This window comes from Hippocampus comes, unplaced genomic scaffold (assembly GCF_001891065.2).
Source record: "Hippocampus comes isolate QL1 unplaced genomic scaffold, H_comes_QL1_v1.1 scaffold146, whole genome shotgun sequence".
Lineage (NCBI taxonomy): Eukaryota > Metazoa > Chordata > Actinopteri > Syngnathiformes > Syngnathidae > Hippocampus > Hippocampus comes.
In genome coordinates, this window is record NW_017806156.1 from 516,713 (window position 1) to 537,542 (window position 20,830).

The following is a 20,830-nucleotide window of genomic DNA, read 5'->3' on the forward strand; positions in this document are numbered from 1 at the left end:
ATATATTTTTTTTTTTGCTTGACTGTGTGGAGAAATTCGTGCAAAAAGCTTGTTTAAAAAAAAAGGGGCCCGGTGTTTCTGTTTTTCTTTTCATGACTTAGTTTCACGCTGTAAGATGACGAAATTTGTGTTGACATTTTTAAAGGTATTTCTTTATTTGAAGTATGTTTCATTTTTGTTACAAAAAAAGACCCAATGGAAGAAAGCTTTCACTTGTATTGTTCACAATATTCACTTATATTGATCTAAAGATCTGCATCCAAACATCTTTTTCCCCCCCAAAGACACTAATGCTCAATTTTGATGATTTCTGTCAGAAAATGCAACAATTTAACAATATAATTTATTTTTGGGGTAGGCATTTGCAGTGAGGACTTTCTCTCAAGACCGACCTCCAGAGTACATTTCAAAGGTCTTGTGTTCAACTCAACTTCCAAAAGTCTTGGTCTTGTCTGGTTCTTGGACTGGTGGGACTTTGGATTTTCTGTCATGACTGTTCAAGATCAGCACTGATCTGCTGTACTTCAACTTTAGTCAAGTGCTAATAAAAAGTACGCTGTAAAATAACAAATGCACATCTGGCACTTGCTGTCTTGAATTGGTGCAGGGTACAATGAAATCTCAAGACTATTAAAGGAGTCAAAAAGCCTGGTCTCAGTCACAGGTAATGGGTTTTGCAACAGGATACTGACCCAAAATACAGCTAAAAACATCTCAGATTGGCTAAGAGCAATTCATTTGACTATTCCAAATTGTCCTTCTAAATCCTATTGAACATCAGGGAAAGGAGCAAAAACATGACTAGGCATAAGCAATGAATGCAGTTGTCCCATTGTAATGTTAATAACAGTGTCGGTCAAAACTAACATGAGTGTCTTGATAAAGGCGACATTTTAGACACAGCTCTTGTAATGGACTTCATTGAATAGTGCAAGTGGTCAATGATGTGACCAGATGGTGTATAAAGCATGTATTTGTTTGATTTCTCTTTTTTTTTTTTTTACATACCTCGATGCCATTCAACAAAGGCCGAAACTCAGGACAGATAAATGCACTCCCAGCATACGCAGCATCAACATGCATCCATATGTTCTGCTCATTACCTGCAGCAGCCAACAAACAACATTATTGATCACATGTATTTGTTGTCTTTACTTGTTCTTCAATAATAACACAAGGTAATGGTATTAGGTACACTCACACATTCTCATCTGATCGGATAAAAAGCAGTATGAAGCTTTATAAATCTATCATTACAAATTTAGTTAAATATACGGTAGTAGTGCATATACAACATCAATACCTCTGTGACAGAAACAAATAGCTCTTGTACTGGACATCTTTAGCTTTGGAAAATTTATGAAATGTGTTGCAGAGAGGCAATAAAAACGAAAAGGTATTTGTAAAGTCATTAATTTAAGTGTAATTACTTTATGGTGACTTACATATTGGCCCCAGCTCCGAAATATGATCAAACGCACATGATGCAGTGGTGCCAAGCGTTGCACAGAACTACAACACACACAATGAAAATGAAATAAAACGACAATGATAATTTCTTGTTATTATTGTCATTTAAAGCATTGGATTAATATTTTTACTCTGCACAGCCATAATAAACACAAAAACTCCTGAATAACATTGGTACTTTGTGGACTAAGTTAACACACTTTGATACATTGTTACCATTGGAAAAACACCTTGGCGTGTGTATGGTTCTGGAAAGCCCTTTGAGCATTTATTTGATATTTTGATTTTCAACTTTAAGTTTGGGCGGAACGGTGGTCGACTGGTTAGCATGTCCACCTCACAGTGCAGAGGTGCAGGTTTCGATTCCGGCTCCGGCTTTTCTGTGTTGCGTTTGCATGTTTTCTCCGTGCCTGTGTGGGTTTTCTCTGGGTACTCCTGTCCCCCCCCCAAAAAAAATTCCCCCGCCCCCGCCCCCCCCACATTCCAAAACAATGCATGGATGGTTAAAGGAACACTCAAAATTGTCCCTAGGTGTGACTGTGAGTGCAAATGGTTGTTCGTTTCTGCTCTGCGTTTGGGTGGCAACCAGTTCAGGGTGTACCCCAGCTACTGCCCGAAGACAGCTGGGATAGGCGCCAGCACATCAGCGAACCTCGTGAGGATAAGCTTATTAGAAAATGGATGGATGGGTGAAAAGCTTTGTTGTAATTTCATTCATTCGTTTTTCCGAACCGCTTGATTCTCACTAGGGTCGCGGGGGGTGCTGGAGCCTATCCCATCTGTCTTCGAACAGTTGGCGGGGGACACCCTGAATCAGTTGCCAGCCAATCGCAGGGCACACAGAAACGAACAACCATTCGCGCCCACACTCACACCTAGGGACAATTTTGAGTGTTCAATCAGCCTGCCATACATGTTTTTGGAATATGGGAGGAAACCGGAGGACCCGGAGAAAACCCACGCAGGCACGGGGAGAACATGCAAAATCCACACAGAAAGGCTAGAGCTGGAATTGAACCCGGTATCTCTGCACTGTGAAGTCAACGTGCTAACCACTCGACTACCGGGGCGCCCTGTTATAATTTTACTGGCAAGTATGAAATTATACTTTATCCCCACATGAGCAATGTCTGGATTTTGTTCTTAAAAAAGTGCACAAAATGACCAGCAGAAAAATAATTCTTTTTCCTAGGTTTTGTTCAGAAACGAACATCCAAAAATGTAATTTATCCTTCCGTTGAATTTTCACAATTTTATCCATAACCCCAAAAAAGTTGTTCAAGATTGTCATTTCACAAAATATTTGATAAAACATTGAGGAAACCAAAACTTTCAATGTACATTCAGGAAATCCAGAAAAAAGTGAAAATATAACAAATTAAATGTAAACATTTAAACAATCCCCAAAGCCTTAGTTAAAAAGAAGAAGCCATCATATGCAGAACAAATATTTTGGTTGCAGTTTTTTGTGAACTTTTTACTTATGCATTAGGTGTGTGTATGTGTGGGCGGGCAGATCCGAGCAGACGGCTTGCTTGTTTGCTCTGCAAATTCACAAGAAGAGTGGGGTGGGGGAGCAAATTATGTCTGCCGGGGGCTGGCTGTTTGACAAACCGGCATTGGTGTATTGGGGAGTGAAACTGACACAATAGTTTGATTGCATTGCTCAAGTAACGATCCAATATGAATATTGACTTGGTATTGATATTATCGATATTTGGATCGATCTGCCCATCATCACTACTTGCTTGATCAGGTGTGAAGGCGGGGCAGGCTAGTCAACAGGGAAGAGTTTCCCCCAGTGGATCCCATTGGGGACTGGTCGGTCTGGTGGTCCGAGGGGCTGGCCGAGGCCCCCGGCCACAAGAAAAAAGAGAAGAAAAAGAATTGGTAAAGAAGTTCGGCGCTACAGTCAGCAAGTCTATTGGTTACTAAGAATAGGAATCGAGCTCCAGACGTGAACATATCACATTCCACAATGAACTGCTCCAAAATTAAACAGCACCACTTGGCAGGATAAAATATGTCGCTAATTTGAGTAAATGCAAACACCACACTTTGACAATGACAGACAAATGTTGTGCACCAGCAAAAGGGGACAAAATAAGAGACAAGCATTTTCCAAGCTGCCAAAAGAAGAACCAAGACGTAATTGGATAGCAGCGATCAAAAAGGGATAAGTGGCAGCCAACACAACCTGGAGCTGAACACGCTCAAGATTGCAGAGATGATCATGGACTTTAGGAAACATCCTTTACCACAGATGCCCCTCACACTATCCAATTCCCCTGTGTCAATCGTAAAGACCTTCAGGTTCCTGAGAATCATCATCTCTCATGAAGTGAGAGGCCAACATTAACTCCATCCTGAAAAAGGCCCAGCATAGGATGTACTACCTGAGGCTGCTGAGGAAGCACGGCCTGCCACAGGAGCTGCTGAGACAGTTCTATACAGCAGTCATCGAATCAGTCCTGTCTTCCTCTATCACAGTCTGGTTTGGGGCCACCACAAAAAAGGATTTGCATTTTTGCACAGCCCTGTGGAACAGTGTTACTTCAGTGATCATTGTAGCTCCAGCTCTTTGCATACTTGAACAATTGTCATTGATCGATATTCCACAGCACCAGACATTTTAAAGCGCTCAAGTACTTTCAGTATAATTGCACACCCAAAGTTGGACTACAATTGCTGCGACTGGTCACATAAAAAAATGATGACTGCACCAACTGCACAGCTGCCATAGTATTGTGTTGCACCACTGATCACATTATCTTTGCTCGATGACTCTGCACATATTCACACAGCAGTCATTGGGCTGTCATTGGCCTCAGCCATTCACTATGGCATAGCATGCTGGTCAGGCAGCAGCTCAGCCCAGGACAGGGAGAGAGTGGACTGACTGGTCAGGAGGGCCACCTCTGTCCTGGGCTGCTCCCTGGACACTGAAGGAGGTAGGCAACAGGAGGATGCTAGATAAGCTAACAGTTATGATGGACAGACCCACCCACCCCCTCCAGGCCACCCTGACAGCAGTGGGCAGCTCCTTCGACCAGAGACTGATACACCCATGCTGCAAGAGGGAGAGGTACCGCCGCTCGTTCCTGCCAACTATTGTCAGGCTGTTGAATAAACACATGTGAAAATCTGCACACACACACTCACCCATTTTAAATAGAACAGCCACTTTTGCATATGCATATTGTCATGATTCGGTTTGGGACCAACAGGTGGCACTGTAGGGCTTCCCCTGCAGCTGCACACCTGTTGGTCATTAGGTAATTAGTGCTTTTAAAGGACTCCCAGCCCAACCACTCATTGTCGGGTCATCGTTGCTCTTTGCTACTGTCGTGTTTGTTTGTTGCCGTTTGTCTGCTGCTGTCAGGTTTGTTTCAGTCATGCTTTGGTCACAGTTCTGTTCTAGCTTCAGTTGTGCTTTTTGTTTGCTACTTTGGACTATGTTTGTTTTGGATTTAGTTTTCTCTGTTTCAATACACTTCTTCAAGTACAACCTGCTCTTCCCTCTTGCCTGCTTTTTGGGGTCCACCACCACCTCGCAACGTGACACATATACTGTATATGCTTATCGGTATATTTATATTTCACCCAGTACTGGGTTCAGTCCATTTTTAATGTTTTTTAAATGTTTCTTTTTCTGCATGCAAATACTTGTTTTGTTTTTTCTATTTTCTCCTTTTCATTTTTTTTTTTTTTGCTAATTTCTTCATTGTGAGACAAATAAAGGTTTTTCTTCTACTACTACTGCACAATGGTAGCCTTACTTTAGGGCAGTGCTTCTCAATTATTTTCTGTCATGCCCCCCCAGGAAGAAAAAAACATCTCGTCCCCCCACGTGACTTTAAATAGTATTTCTCTATAAAATTGTTATAAGTACACCTCTACATAACACTGGATCCTTATTAACGTTTAAGGGAATAAAAAAAGAAATATGGACCAACTTATAAGAAATATTAACTGTAATAGAAAAGATTTAAAGTGCATGTGAAATTAAAAAAAAAATTAAATCCTATATTAAACTGGAAACATTTTTCGACTGACCATGTCAAACCATACGATACTGGGAATTAAAATTACATAAAACCAAAAAATAATGCATTCAAACTCCTCACCAACATTAAATCAGGAGCACAATATTAAAAAATCTTTAACCTGCAAAACAAAAATATATAATTTGTGCTGATTTTTTTTTTTAATCAAAGTTGATGTCTGGATTAATGGCTACAATGAGCATGTTTTGCAATGCCCAGCTTTTCGAAGCGAGGTTGGAAGCAGGACACAGCAACTCTCAGCTCTTGCTCAATGTGTAGCTGGGTCCTGTATTTTAGTTTATTGAAGTAGCAGTCACAAAGCGGGCAATATTCGGCACGTTTTCGCTGAAAAAAACTCAAGGGGCTTATCAGCGTCATTGGGGTGTAATGTCTTTAAGTGACGCCTTAATTTATTTGGCTTCATGGTGTCCGCTGCCAACATTTTTAGACACAGTAAGCACACCGGTCTTTCCTCGTCTCCCACCATAGTCACAGTGAAGCCAAGCACTACATACGCTTCGTCATATTTCCTCCCTTCGAATGCTCCCTGCCCACACTCTGCCAATGAGAGCGCCACTGCCACCTAATGCCATGGAGGTGCAAGTGCACTCTATTCTAGGACAGTAAAAAAAAAAAAAAATCTAAATAAAAAACTTAAAAAAGCATGTTCCCCGAGGTCAAACGTGCCCCCTTGACGGAACCTCATGCCCCCCGCTCCTAGAGACAAATTCCTTGTGTCTTCTACATACTTGGCCAATAAAGATGATTCTGATTCTGATACTGATAAGCTTGCCCCACTAACAAAGTGTCATTTGCCATTTGTCATGATTTGTACGTGTGTTATTGTTGGCAGGAGGAAAGGTCGGAAAAGGTTTCTTTCGACTCACAAAAATCATCACAAATCAGGGATTTTGCGCCCACCCAAACCAAAAGAAAACTGCTCAGGCCAGCCTCCAAACGGAAAACAAGCCAGAGTGATTGTTAATACTTTGCATTCCTGTAATCCACTGCCAGCGACGCTGCCCACTTTCAAAGTAAAAGCTGAACAACTCATGCATGCACCTCAGTGGTTTGGATTGAAAATAATGTCATAAATAACAAGCAACCAGTTCACCTAAGGAGAGTGCGAGCTGTCTCAGGATTGCACCCAAAAATCTTCTGAAGTTGGATTAGAATGAGAGGTTAATGTTAAATCTGCATCAATTACTAAAAAATTTAAATGAATGAATAAAAAAATCATAAAAAATTCAAATTTCATTCTCCCCCAACCAGACCAGATCTAGGGCCTACTAAACTACCCGGGGTATTCAACCAACATAGTTTCATTAAGATCTGCCTTTGTTTTTTTTTGTTTTTTTATTAAACGCCTCGGAAATCTGCCATTTTTACCTTTCTACCTGATTTTAAAACATATATTTAAATTCAAACTTTGTTATTCCACAACCAGACTAGTTCTAGGGCACACTGGGCAACCCAGTGTTGATTTTGAAAAATAAAGAGCCTCTGAAATCTGCAAATTTGACCTTCACACCTGTTGAAAAAAAAAAAAAATCATTAAAATATAAATTTTCATTTTACCGCCACCACACCACATTTGGGGGCAAACTACACCATCCCCTGTATCCAACCAAAGGACTTCAAGCTCTAATGTTTTTTGAAGAATAAAGGCCTCTTTACGGCGGCCCAGGGTAGCAGTGGTTAGCGCGTCGACTTCACAGTGCAGAGGTACTAGGTTCAATTCCAGCTCCGGCCTCCCTATGTGGGGTTTGCATGTTCTTCCCGGGCCTGCATGGGTTTTCTCCGGGTACTCCGGTTTCCTTCCACAGTCCAAAAACATGCCTGGCAGGCTCATTGAACACTCTAAATTGTCCCTAGGTGTGAGTGTGAGCGCGGATGGTTGTTCGTCTCTGTGTGCCCTGCGATTGGCTGGCAACCGGTTCAGGGTGTCCTCTGCCTACTGCCCGAAGATGGCTGAGATAGGCTCCAGCACCCCCCGCCACCCTTGTGAGGACAAGCTAATTAAAAAAAAATCATTACAATTTTTATTTTCATTGTCTCGCAACCAGATCAGTCCTAACCGGCACACTAGGCCACCCCAGGTATCCAACCAAGGTACTTTCATTAAGATCTGATGTGGCATTTTAAAATAAGAGGCCTCTGAATTGTGCAATTTTAACCATTACTCCTGAATTAAAAAAAATATATATATCAAATTTTGTTCTCCTGCAACCAGACCAGTTCTGATGCACACTTGATCACAGCACCGAGTCTCCGGCAAGGACCACAGAGCTATAAATAGCTCGGCGGTAATGGAATATTGTGATTTTTTTCACAATGGTGTTGAAATTATCATTTAAATATTAGATTTATGGATAAAAGAAAGTGTTGTGTCTTGTCCAGGGAAACCAAGACAACAAGTATTATCAAAAATGATGAGATTTATTGGAGAAAAAAACATGGAAAGACACCGTTCACAGATCTGTCAAGGGAGCCTTCTCCCCCTGAGTCTCAGGCTCTCTTTTTATCTCGTTGGGAGGGTTGAAGGTCAGCACAATCAGCATTTTGAGCAGCAACACAGAATGCAGTCGAGTGCATGAGCAGGCAACTTTGCTTATCTGCAAAATAACTGGTCAGCATTCAATGGTATGAACAGTTACTTACATTTTAGCCCTGTTTGATGTCAAATTTCCATTACAATTGCAAATAATGATGTGTTTCTCATGAACATAATCAGTGTCAGAAAATGTAATTCATTTCCAATAATATCCTAGTAATACTATTAAAGTTAACATCCTAATATTATATCAGGTCATTTGAGCAAATTTGTTCTTGCAGATGTGTATTTCAAATTCATAGCCCTTCGCACTAATCAGTACAAAAGAAGTCGCTCTCACTCTCACAAAGTTTGGTGATCACTGCCCTAAATCGACCGACTGAGCTCAAGATTTCTTCCCATGAACACGTTCAAAATTCCCTGGCGACAAGAAAAGTCGAGGTGAATGTCTGGCGACCATTTGGCCAATATTTGTGACATTGTGCGAACCCTGATGAGAATGCAATATTCGCTGCCCTCACAAACAGTTTGCCATTGTTTGCTGCTTGGTGGGATAGAGGCTTTCATCTTACCTAACAGTATTAACATTTGATACCATTTCAACCTTGAAAAGTTTGAGCACCAAACTATCATCAACACAAAATAGCCTAGTCACTGATTTTGTCGTAGTACCCTCACCTGACTTGTGCACAGGCAGTGTAGGTTGACTTCCACTCAGTGCCAGTGCGAATGTGAGTGTGAATGATTGTTCGTCTCTATACATGCCCTGTGACTAACTGGCGACCAGTTTAGGGGGTAGTGTAGACTACACCACTGCGCCCTCCTGAACAACATAAGCGGTGTTGAAAACGGATGGATAAATGGATGGCATAACATGACCCCAGTCCAATACCCAGCAGCTTGTAACGTATTAACAGCGGAGAGAAACTGTTATGCCAGCAGAAATAACGTGTTTAATGTGTTGCTGTGCATATGGTCAATCGTCTTATTTGTGAGGACGAAGACCATACTAATACATGAATCTTAAACTGGATATCAAGGATATTGAATAAATGCTCAAACAGCTTTCCACACGTGGTGGCATCTCAGGCACATTGCGACTGTCAACTGAGTAAGTGGTTGAGCAACATGAGGAAAACATTAGGCCAAACATCAACTTTAGATGTGTGTGTCTTACGTAGAAAGGGATGAGTCCCGCTTCTTTGTCCTTTTCTACAATTTTCTTGAGCGTATCACCAGTGACAGCATAAGTGCTGTCCGTCGGGATTTTCTTCATCATCACGCCTCCAATCAGACCTGCTCGCTCCACGGACGAATGAGACTACACAGGGGAAATGTACGTGAGAGGTGCGAACAATGACAGTAATCAAGAAATCGTTCAGGGTTAACCCCTTAAACCGAGGGCAACTTTGCCGAAAACGCCTGTGGAAAGGTGCACCCAAAGTCAATGTTTAGGTATACTTGAAACATTTGGAGTATCAGCATAGTTTTGGTCACTTTTTGAAAGATACAAAATGTCACGTTATGAATATTTCTCCCATACAGTAAGAATTTGTGTAAGTGCTCATGTCACTGAACTATGGATGTTCGAAAACATCACAATATCTGCCTTGAAAATGGATTTAGAATGTTGATTAGGACTTGAAAACACTATATGATCAAAGCTTGAGGTCTCCCCAAGTTGCAGTTCAAATTTGACAATTGTAACATGTAGGGTACCATTCAAATCTCTAGAAACTCAGCTTTTAAAAGATGTCTAACATGTTCACACATATACCTTGCTGAGGAGGTAAATCAGCGATTTGTTTTGACAGATGATGGAGGGCCCTTCAGCGGGCCCTCCTAACTTTAACGTTAAAGGTAGTGTGATGGTTTGAATCCTAGACGAGTGGAAGTATCTGTGTTCAAAAAGTGAAAAGTGCATCGGTCTGAATCATTTATCATTTTTGGATTGTGATTCCAGAAATGCAATCATGTGATCGGCAAAACTACTGTTTTTTTACAGGGCTCCTGACTGACCCAGTATTTCTTGTGCCAAGTATTTCATAAACACGAGCTGTGACAGATCAGCATTTACGGAGTGCTGCTCAGACATTTTTATTAAAACTGCAAACAAAATAATCATTATTTTGTCAAGCTTCATGCGTTGACAAATGCTGAGACCAGGGGTGTCAAACTCATTTCTGTCACAGGTCACATTGAAGTGACTGTACTTGGAGGGCCGTTATGACTCTGAAAGCATTTAAAGAAGTCAAGAATAACGGTTGATTCATCAATTGTTTAAGTTACTGTAATCAGGGGTTTGGTAACAAGAAAATGCTTACAATATCTCTCTTTACTTATTACAGATGAGAAGTTGCAATTTTGATACAGATTTTGGCAATCATGGTAGAGATTGACATACTGAACATTCGACAAGCCTCCTCGCTGCCCATCTTCAAACCCCGCCTCAAAACTCACTTGTATTCTTTGGCATTTGACTCAGCATGACATAGATTTGTTCTTGGTTTTGCTGTTCTGTGCTTTCTACAGTTTTTATTACCGATTTGCTTTACTGTTTGTTGTATATGTTGAATTGCTCCATGTACAGCACTTTGTATGCAGCGATGGTTGTTTGAAAGTGCTCTATAAATACAGTTGAGTTGAGTTGAGTTGACATGTTTGATTTGATTTTGCGGGCCACATAAAATGATGTGGTGGGCCACATCTCGAAGAAAAAACTTGAGTTTGATACCTGTGTCTTCGACCAGCAAAATCAGCATAATTTTGCAAACAGTGCATCGCCACGGCAACATCGTTTGGCGAAATAAAAAGCTTTGTTTTTCCTTGTCTACTTGAACATCTTAATCTGAAAGAACCACAGTGTCAAGACAGTCGGAAGAGGGGTTCATTTAAAATGTGACCCCAATAAACAGCCAAAATGGGTCTCAAATTAATTGATTGATTGATTGATTTTTATGGCTCAGTTTCTGTTCGGTTTATGGCTCCTCGAGACTTTTTTGTAAGTCTTGTTAAATATAACACCAAATTTTCGTAGATACACGTGGAATGTACAACCAAGGCTACTTTTTAAAAAATATCTAGGTGATGCATTTTTTTTTAAGAATTGCACAATAAATGTAAAACAATATTGGTGATATTACCATGCCTGGGGTGGCTGCAAAGTGTCATGAGTTTCCCTACATGTTTAGCGCCTCAAAATTAGCAGTTTTCTTGGCAAACTGTGTGTTGCCACAGCAACATTTTGCAAAACACACAACGCACATTTCAAGTTTTCTCAGCATGCTACACGTGCCTGCCAATATAAGCCTTGGTCAAACATAGCGGAATTGGACTTTGTTGTTTTCACTATTAACACTAGCAACTTTAAAATATAAAACTTTTCACCAGGCCCGATAAGTGCAAGATTTGGTGTTTCTGGATGTTTAGGTCTCCAAAAATGTGATTCAGTGGCATAATAATGACAACTACAACATAATAATAATAATTAGAAGAAGAAGAAGAAGACGAAGAAAAAAGGACACTGATTTTGTTAAAACAGGTGATAAAACAGGTGCGGGGCGCCGCAGGGGACTGTCCTGGCTCCATTCGTGTTTACTCTCTAAACCTCGGACTTCCCCTGCCTCAACTGGCGGACCGCGATCCACTACCGCGTCCTCTGTCCGGACCCTCGGCAAATTGTATAAAATAATAATTTATAAAATGATTTTTACGTTATACATTTTATATTTGTGGACTATAATCTGCGCATTACCGCGATCGCTTGTTAAAATTATCCGTTGTATTCTTGGCGTGCACTAACAGATGTATTGCAGAGGACCGCAGCAGCGCGACTGTGTGTTGTATAATGTTTGACTAACTGGAGACCCTGGCTGAGCAGGGCATGTCGGCGATAACGATGCGCTGATTGGCTCCTCTGAACTTAAGGTGTGCCCATACATAAGCGTCAGCACGCGTCTATCCCAATACACACGCATTCAAAATGGATGATTGTGTCAGGAAACAGACGCATGCGCGACGCCACAGTGTGCTCACAGCTTCAGTCCAGGAGAGCCTCACACGGAGCCGCACACAGACAATAAGACAAGACGAATCGTGGGAGGTTTCGATTGTGTGCAGTTTTGCTCCCGTCTACCCGGGGATCTTTGCAGCTGTTTAACAGCAGAAAACCGCAACTGTACAAATGAAAAGGATATTTTTGTTTTCATGTTTAGTATTTATTTTGGTAAAATGAGTATTTTGTTTTTGTTAAATTAAGGGGAAAAAAAGACAACTACTGTTTCACAAAGTTAAAGTAAAAATGTCTTATTTCCCTAGAACGGCTATTTTTATTATTAAGCAGGCACAACTTAAAAAAATAAAAGAGTATCTGTGCCTGAACACAATACCTCTCATTATTTGCTGTGTACTGGCAAAGTGAATCATTGTTATTTTCATGCACCCCATTGTTGGTTGGTTGTGAGGAGTGTTGATTTGTTTAAGCTTGGCTTGACCATACTAAATGGGCATATAGCCCTGCTCCCCATGACCGCTGTGCATGGGACCGGACCTTGGTCTTATTAAAAAAAAAAAAAAAAAAAAAAAAAAAAAAAAGTGGACCTACAGCATTTCTAGTTGAGGACCACTGATGTATCCATTTTCAACACCGCTTCTGCTGAACAGGGTCGCGGGGGGGCTGGAGCCTATCCCAGCTGACTTCGGGCGAAAGGCAGACAATCACAGGAAACATATTATTATGATTAAAATTTTTTGTTTTTCCACAAAAATGAATCACATTTTTTGGGACCTAATCATGCACGAAAACTTACCACACATAATCATCGGCACTGGTAAAAATTTTGATGTTGTCGTAAACTAAGGCTCTGCAGTGCCACCTTGAGTGCAAAATATCAAAAACAAATCCCGGGACGTTTGACAAAGGTTTACGAGACTTGGCAGGCACGTGTAGCACCACAAGACATACAGAAATGTCTATGGAGCCTATCCCAGGTGACTTTGGGCAGACGACAGACGACACCCTGAACTGGTTGCCAGTCAGTCGCAGGGCATATGTTGAGACAAACAACAAAGCAATTAGTTGGACTGAAAAAAATGAACTCATAAAATAGTCAATATTTTGTCAAGTCTGATGTGTGTGAAAACTCATGAGTTTCCATTGTGTTTAGACCCTCAAAATTAGCATTATTTTCTCGGCAAACTGAGTATTGCTATGCCAGTAGTTTTGGGAAAAAAATCCCAACTTCTGCGTTTTAATATCATGTGAAGGCCTAAACGCTCTTCCAAGCTAATCTGAGGTATATCTGGCTATCCTGCAAGTTTTTACGTACACAATGTCACTTCCGGGTGTCACTTCCAGGTTGAGTGTATCCTGGCGCGTCTGGCTGCCGCTGCTCACCCGCAAATATTCTTTTTTAGCGTTTGTTTTACGTTTTTTTTACGGTTTACTCTCGTCATGGGAGAAACCTTCATCTCCTGTCGCAATTCGTTGTGGTTTTGGACCGTCGGTCGTCGCACGGTTGTCCTCGGTCGCGCTGTCGCGGCATCCTGCCTGTTCGGCTGTCGGACGGTGCTCCGTGCCTTCTCCGCCCCTCTGCGCCCCGTGGTTCCGGTGGTTGGGCTCCCTGCCTGCGCTGCACCGTTTCCCGGGCGTCGCTCCTCGTCCTTCCCGGAGGTGCATCCGCCGTGGATGTCGTCGGGGCTTCCACCTCGATGGCTCCAGGGGCATCACCTCCTTTGGTCGTCCTACCGCCGGCCACACTGAGACAGCGGCAGAAATGGCGGCCGATCCGCGGACCACGGCGTGTTGGCCGGCCTGGCTGGGTCAGCTGGTGCTCCTTGCGGCGGCGATGTCAACTATTTCGAGTAGCTAAATTCAGTTTAAATTCATCTCTCCTTTTATTATTTATAATTTTATCTGTGGCTTTATTGTTCTTGTTTTGATTGTAAAGTGTCCTTGAGTGTTTTAAAAGGCGCTTATAAATGAAATGTATTATTATTAAGACGTAAACGAAACGAAAAAATAAAACATTTATTTCCTTTAGCCAGTGAGAGGCACGACCACTATGATGAGAATTAAGTTCGTAGATGTCTTCAGGCCTAGACTTCATAAAATGAGTGAGATTTGGAGAGGATAGGATCATCTCGGTCAAGTTACAGCAATGTTTATTGTGATATATACGGCGGCACGATGGATGGCTGATGAGCACATCCGCCTCAAAGTACAGAGGTCCACGGTTTGATTCCGGACTCCGGCCTTCCTATGTGGAGTTTGCTTGTTCTCCCCGTGCCTGTGTGGGTTTTCCCCTCCACAGGTACTCCGGTTTATTCCAAAAACATGCATGGTAGGTTAATTGAACACTCTAAATTGTCCCTAGGTGTGACAGTGACTGTGAATCGCTGTTTGTGTGCACTGCGATTGGCTGGCAACCAGTTCAGAGTGTACCTCACCTACTGCCCGAAGACAGCTGGGGTAGTATGCCTATGACCCATGTGAGGTTAAGCGGCTTCGAAAATGGTTGGATAGATCAAAATATTTGAAGACAGAGAGGGAGAGAACCAAATCAAACACATTCAATTATGCACAAAAAGATTCTTAGAGAAAACGAGTGGGTGGGAACATTGCAATTGTCATGGCTACCTCGACAGTAGCTAGCAAGCAGAGTAGCATTTCTACAACAATTTAGTTGCCATTGACCAAAATTTTCTACAGTATAACTTGGATCCCAAAACCTCTGGCTCCAAAGCCTGAGTCCTCACATCGTTCTTGTATTGGATCTTATTTGATTGTGCTTTGTACTGTCTATGGGGCTGGTGAATAAACCCTTGTAGATGCTTTCCGACAGAAGATATTTTGCTTACTTGCTCCGATGTGTACGCCACCAATTTGATGAAAATCTCAGGTTCAGACATTTCTGGGTTGATGGACTGGACTCGACGGACAATTTTACAACGGGCAGCAAGCAAGGACATGAGGGTCGCCTCACTGGCTGTGCCCTGTCAAAGAATTAGAGGGTCATCATCAGCCCAAAAGATAACATCTGCATCTTGACATCTCAATAGCCATCTCAAAAATACATTTTACCAACAAAACAAAAGTAAGGAAAAAAAATCTATTTAACAATGATTTATCAAAATCAATCAATCTTGGAAAGCACAAAATAAAAGCAAGAAAGTAGGAGGACAGCGGAATCCTTGTAACATTTTCTTTACAGTCCTGCAAGAGTACAAGACATCTGAACATTTATCATAAAACTGCACAAAAGTTGCATCTTTGCACTAACTACAACAAACAAACATTAAAATGTGTTTCTGAACAACAAACATTTTGAAATAAATATAATGAACAATCGAATATAGTCAAGGTGAGGAGGTGCCTTATTTTGTTACTTGGGTCACTTTTCCATGACACTTTTGGAAAGGCTGTGCAGTTACAGTGGAACTGCTTTACAGAACCTTCTCCAAGATGGTTTCAAAAGGCTGGCTGAGCAGGTTTGTGATCTGACTCTTATCTGATTGGCTCTCGGGTTTGAGCATCTTTTCAGTGACGTGGCAAGGAGCTCTGGTGCACATGCCTAAATCCGAATTATCAGTGAGGGAGACACAGGCCACTATCATGTCATAAAAATAGAATAAATACTGTACAGACATATTGTGTTTTACAACACTTTACCATATTTATATGTATATTTTTTAATGTTCCAACAGATGAAAGAGTGAAGCTTGTGGTAAAAATTTTCGTGAGCCTTTCCGAGTTGCTTCCACTGGTGGCTTGTTGTCAAGTCAAGTCAACTTTATTTGAATAACCCTGAATCATAAAAAAGTCTCAAAGGGCTTCACATGCCCACAATTGACAAATACATTTAACACAATATCATGCTATACATTGTCAGTTAGAACAATATAACATGTCCAGATCAGTCGAAGCGGAATCCGAATAGCGACATCCAATTGTTCATCATCAGCTACCCCCCTCCCCAGACCAAGGAGGAGGGGGAAGGAAAAGCAGAAGAAGTGTTGATCAAACAGGCCAACATGCAATTCAACTAAATGGAAGAGTGTCCAAATGAGTCTTAAGTCTGGTTTTAAACGTTTCTACTGAAGTAGCGTCACTGATTTCTGTGGGTAGGGCATTCTAGAACACAGGAATAGAAAACGCTTTCTAACTTGCAGACTTCCTTTTGAGTCTTGGATCACTAAAAGACCAGCGTGTTGTGAACCAAGAGTTAGGGGGAGAAACATACGGTACCACTAAGTCAACGAGATAGGAAGTGCTAAGATGGAAAATATTTTAGTTTAGTAGGTCAGTTAATAAGTTAGTTGCAAAACTTTGAAATCACATCTGAAGTGGACCGGAATTCAATGCAAGTTGGCTAGTATTGGGGTTATTTGATCGAACTTTCTTATCTTTGTTGGGAGTCTAGCTGCAGCATTTTAACATAAAAGAACACATACTAACTGCAGACTTTTTACCACAAGACATGGGAAGACCAGAGAGCAATAAATTGCAATAACCGAGGCGAGACGTCACAAATGCATGAATTATGATTTCTGTGTCACAAGCAGATCAAATGGAATGAATTTTAGTGATATTGCGAAGGTGAAGAAATGCAGTTATAGTTATATTTTGAATGTGCATTTGAAATGAACGCGTTGAGTCCAATATAACACCAAGATTTTGCAACCCCCAAGAGACTGAGAGTAGTGTCCTTTAATAGATGCCGATGACAAGCAGGCCCAAGGATCAACATCTCGGGTTTTATTGGGGTTAAGATGCTAAAACCGAAATACTGTACATCCATTCTTTAATCTTGGCAAGGCATGCCTCTAGATTACAGCAACTGTGCACCGATTACAGATTAGTTATTTCTAACTAGCATACTAAATCGGGTATCATCACCATAACAATGAAAACTAATGTAATATTTACATATGATGTCACCAAGCGGAAGCCTGTTGATGCCAAATGAGAGGGTCAAAGTACTGAGCCCGGTGGGACTCCACATGTAACATTAAAAAACTCAGAAGAAGTAAAGAACTAAGAACGAAGAACTAAACCAGGAAAGTGCTGTGTCAGATATAGCAGTGGTATACAGTAAAACCATTATATTTGAGCTTGCTAAACCCAGGGGTTAGTACCAAATCTATAGTGTTACTATTTTTATGGGTAGCTTCGTGTATTATCTGCATGAAACCAAAACTATATTTTCTGAAACACAGCAATAAGTTGTTCCAACGGGAGTTTATATGAATATTAAAATCCCCCATAATTAGTATATTATCTCTGTGAGTCACCAAGTCATACACAAGTTCAGAAAATATATCTAAAAAGCAGAGGCAATTACTCTAAGATTCCAAGGGAAGCTCAGCTTCCCCTAAAATGTCAAAAAAATAAGTGATCAAATATATGTGTGTACATACAATTGTGTGTACATGTCATTGACTAAATATGCGCTACAACGCGCTCAACTGTTGTTCCAAATCAGCTTCTAATTACTGGTTACGACGCAACTCTCTTCTCATTCATTCCCGCAGCTTCACTGTGCTTTAAACTGTGTGGACGCTGAGCGTCCACAGCGCGGACGCTGGGCGTCTAGAGAGTTCAGAGCCCGTTGTCCCAATGCATTGAAATGAGACAAGTCATTGGTTAAATGCTGGTTTTGTCCCACCCATCGAACACTCAGCGTTTCTGGGAGTCTATGGACAGTGGGTGTTTATCGGCTGGCCCGGACGCCAGGCTTTTCTGCATGATGATTGAATGATCTGGCTGAGGCTGAATCTCTTTTTGATTGACAGCGAAATGAGCCAATCACCGATCTTTTGGTGTAGGCATCCATGGGAGCATTTTTCAATTCTCATTCTGTTCTGAGTTGAACTGGAGACTTCTTCTAATCATCTTAGCAGAGCACAGCACAGATCATTTTCTTGAAAAGGAATGGAGAGTAGAATTCACGTATAAATAAACTGACATATTTTATGATGTAGGCCGGAATTCCGCTTCGCCCTCCTTGACAGTCCAGCATCGCCACTGCTAAAAAGCCAGTGTAAGGGCCAGGAGGATGGTAAATAAGAAGAGAGCAAAATAAAACGGCACTGAGGCTGTTGATTGCAAAGTTTTAAAGGTGTTTGAGTGAAGAATACGTTTTAGAAGAGATTCAGAAATCAGAGCTTCACACCCGCCCTTCTTACAAGGATGTGCGGAATGTGAACTCACAAGGTTTGGAGGAGAGGCCTTGTTTAGCTGTAAAAACTCATTGCTGGTAGGTTTTAACCAGATCTCACAAAGATCACTCATGTTAAGATTATGGTGTCGTATTAGGTAATTAATTAACAGCTCTTTCGAGGAAAGTCATCTCATATTTATAAGTCTGAGTTTCAATAGAGGAGGCTGATCTGAGCTATTCACAACAGGTATCCTAGTCATAATATGAAAAAGATTTCCATGCCTGGGATTCCCGAATGGAACTACTCAGTTATGGTGTACCCTCGACCCGTCGCCTCGTGCTTGACAACAGTCTTGGCTCTCCCACAGCGTCAAGGCATTTCTACCCTCAGCGCATTTTTCGGCAAGGGGTCCATATAAAGCTTTTGAGGGAATTTCCCCGAGCTCGGCAATCGGAAGAGGCACGCCCTCCCGTTGCTGCTCCCTCAAGGATTGCGTTGTCAAACGCCACGGTCGTTGACGAACAAGACCCATATTTTGAGGGAGTTTTTCCTTTCCAATGACTTGGATTTCCTGTGCCTGACGGAGACTTGGACAGGTACTGATGGTAATGAATTGCTGCCACCTGACTGTGCATTCCTGGACTCCCCAAGGACTTCAGGCCTTGGTGGAAGAAGGGGGAGTATTTTTAAGAACAATTTCAAATGTAAACGGTTCAGAATCACCATATCAATCACCAGCTTTGAAGCAACCTTCTTTGAAGTTGGCTGGGTTTTCCCGGTGCTCTGCGCTGTAATTTACCGCCCTCGTCATTTATCGTCGTCCTAAATACAATAAAGACTTTTTAAGCGAATTTTCAACCCTTCTTGCACAAATTAGGCTCAGATATGATCATTCCCTCCTCATGGGGGATTTTAATATCCATGTGTGCTGTGAATTTTCAACCCTTCTTGCACAAATTAGGCTTAGATATGATCATACCCTGATTTTAATATCCATGTGTGCTGTCCCGAAAAACCACTTAAGACTGATCAACTCTTTTAATTTTGTGCAATATCTGACCAGCCCGACACATGAGCAAGGACATATTTTAGATCTCGTCCTTGCTTATGATCTACCGGTGTCAAACTTAGAAGTCTTTGAAAATGGGATTTCTGATCACATGGCAGTTTTATGTGACGTAGTCTTCTCGCGTGCTGCTGTAAAATCTGCCGCTCCTGGTTGCAACCGCCAAATTTTTAACCCTCTCACTGCATACCCTCATCTAACACAGAGGAACTCACCTCTTGGTTCAACTCATCCAGCCGTGCCATCCTGGATTCGGCGGCTCCTTCCAAAACTGTGCTCCCAAAACCTAAACCCGAGCCTTGGTTTAACAACAAAACTCGCGCAGCTAGGCAGGGGTGTTATAAAGCCGAACGTAAGTGGAAAAAAGACAAATTGCAGGTCTCTTATCAAATCTGGAAAGACTGCTGGCATAACTACCAGGTCACAGTTAAAGAGGCCAAAAGAGAATATTTGTCAGACCTTATTCAGGCTCAACGTCACAACCCACGCATACTATATAAAACCATCGATTCTGTACTCAAACCCCCTCGGCCTACTGGCTCAGAATCTTCACTCGAGATGTACAACAGATTCCTTCAGTTTTTCATTGATAAGGTTTCAAATACCACATTTGACCCCTCTGTCCATTCTCCGTGTTCAGCTGTGTTGAATTCTTTCAAAGCTGTGTCCTTGACTCTTTTAGAGGATGTGGTTTTCCAGACTAAGCCATCTGGCTCCCCGTGTGACTCTCTCCCCCCGCACTTCTTTAATGAGGTTCTCCCGAGTATTGGTATATCAGTCTTGGCCGTTATCAACAGCAGCCTCTCTTCTGGTATAGTTCCCCAACAGTTTAAACATGCGGTGGTCCAACCCTTGATCAAGAAACCTGATCTTGATCACGATGTGCTGTCAAATTTTAGCCCCATTTCCAAACTGCCTTTCATTTCAAAAAATCTGGAAAAAGTGGTGCACATGCAGTTGAAATCTTTCTTGGATGAACAAAATATCTTAGAGGTCTTCCAGTCAGGTTTCAAGATGATGCATAGGACAGAGTCAGCCCTGTTACGCGTTTCCAATGACATTCATTCCAAACCCACAGATTGGGGCGGCTGAATCACATTCCCCTAAAACCGATGCCAACTCCTGGTGGAACTTTGATACTAACATGGTGTATATGACCGGTTTGAATGGTTGCTGTTATGCCTACACCAACCTGCCTCAACTGGCGGACCACGATCCACTACCGGACCGCCGACCTCCTCTGTCAGGACGTCCTCTGTCCGGACCCTCGGCAAATTGTATAAAATAATAATTTATAAAATGATTTTTACGTTATACATTTTATATTTGTGGACTATAATCTGCGCATTACCGCGATCGCTTGTTAAAATTATCCGTTGTATTCTTTGCGTGCACTAACAGATGTATTGCAGAGGACCGCAGCAGCGCGACTGTGTGTTGTATCATGTTTGACTAACTGGAGTGGAGACCCTGGCTGAGCAGGGCAGGTCGGTGATAACGATGCGCTGATTGGCTCCTCTGAATTTAAGGGTG

At 41.8% G+C, this 20,830-nt stretch overlaps 1 protein-coding gene across 1 annotated transcript in view; it reads right to left on the minus strand.

The window, feature by feature from the left end:
- The window catches only part of ddc (dopa decarboxylase), a 118,327-nt gene that overhangs the window by 58,000 nt on the left and 39,497 nt on the right, over positions 1 to 20,830 (minus strand). The window contains exons 5-8 of the mRNA XM_019895080.1: positions 14,929 to 15,063; positions 9,248 to 9,391; positions 1,446 to 1,512; positions 1,009 to 1,103 (exon numbers count right to left, since the gene is read on the minus strand). Coding sequence (XP_019750639.1) covers positions 1,009 to 1,103; positions 1,446 to 1,512; positions 9,248 to 9,391; positions 14,929 to 15,063 — 441 coding nt within the window. The remainder of the gene's footprint in view (positions 1 to 1,008; positions 1,104 to 1,445; positions 1,513 to 9,247; positions 9,392 to 14,928; positions 15,064 to 20,830) is intronic.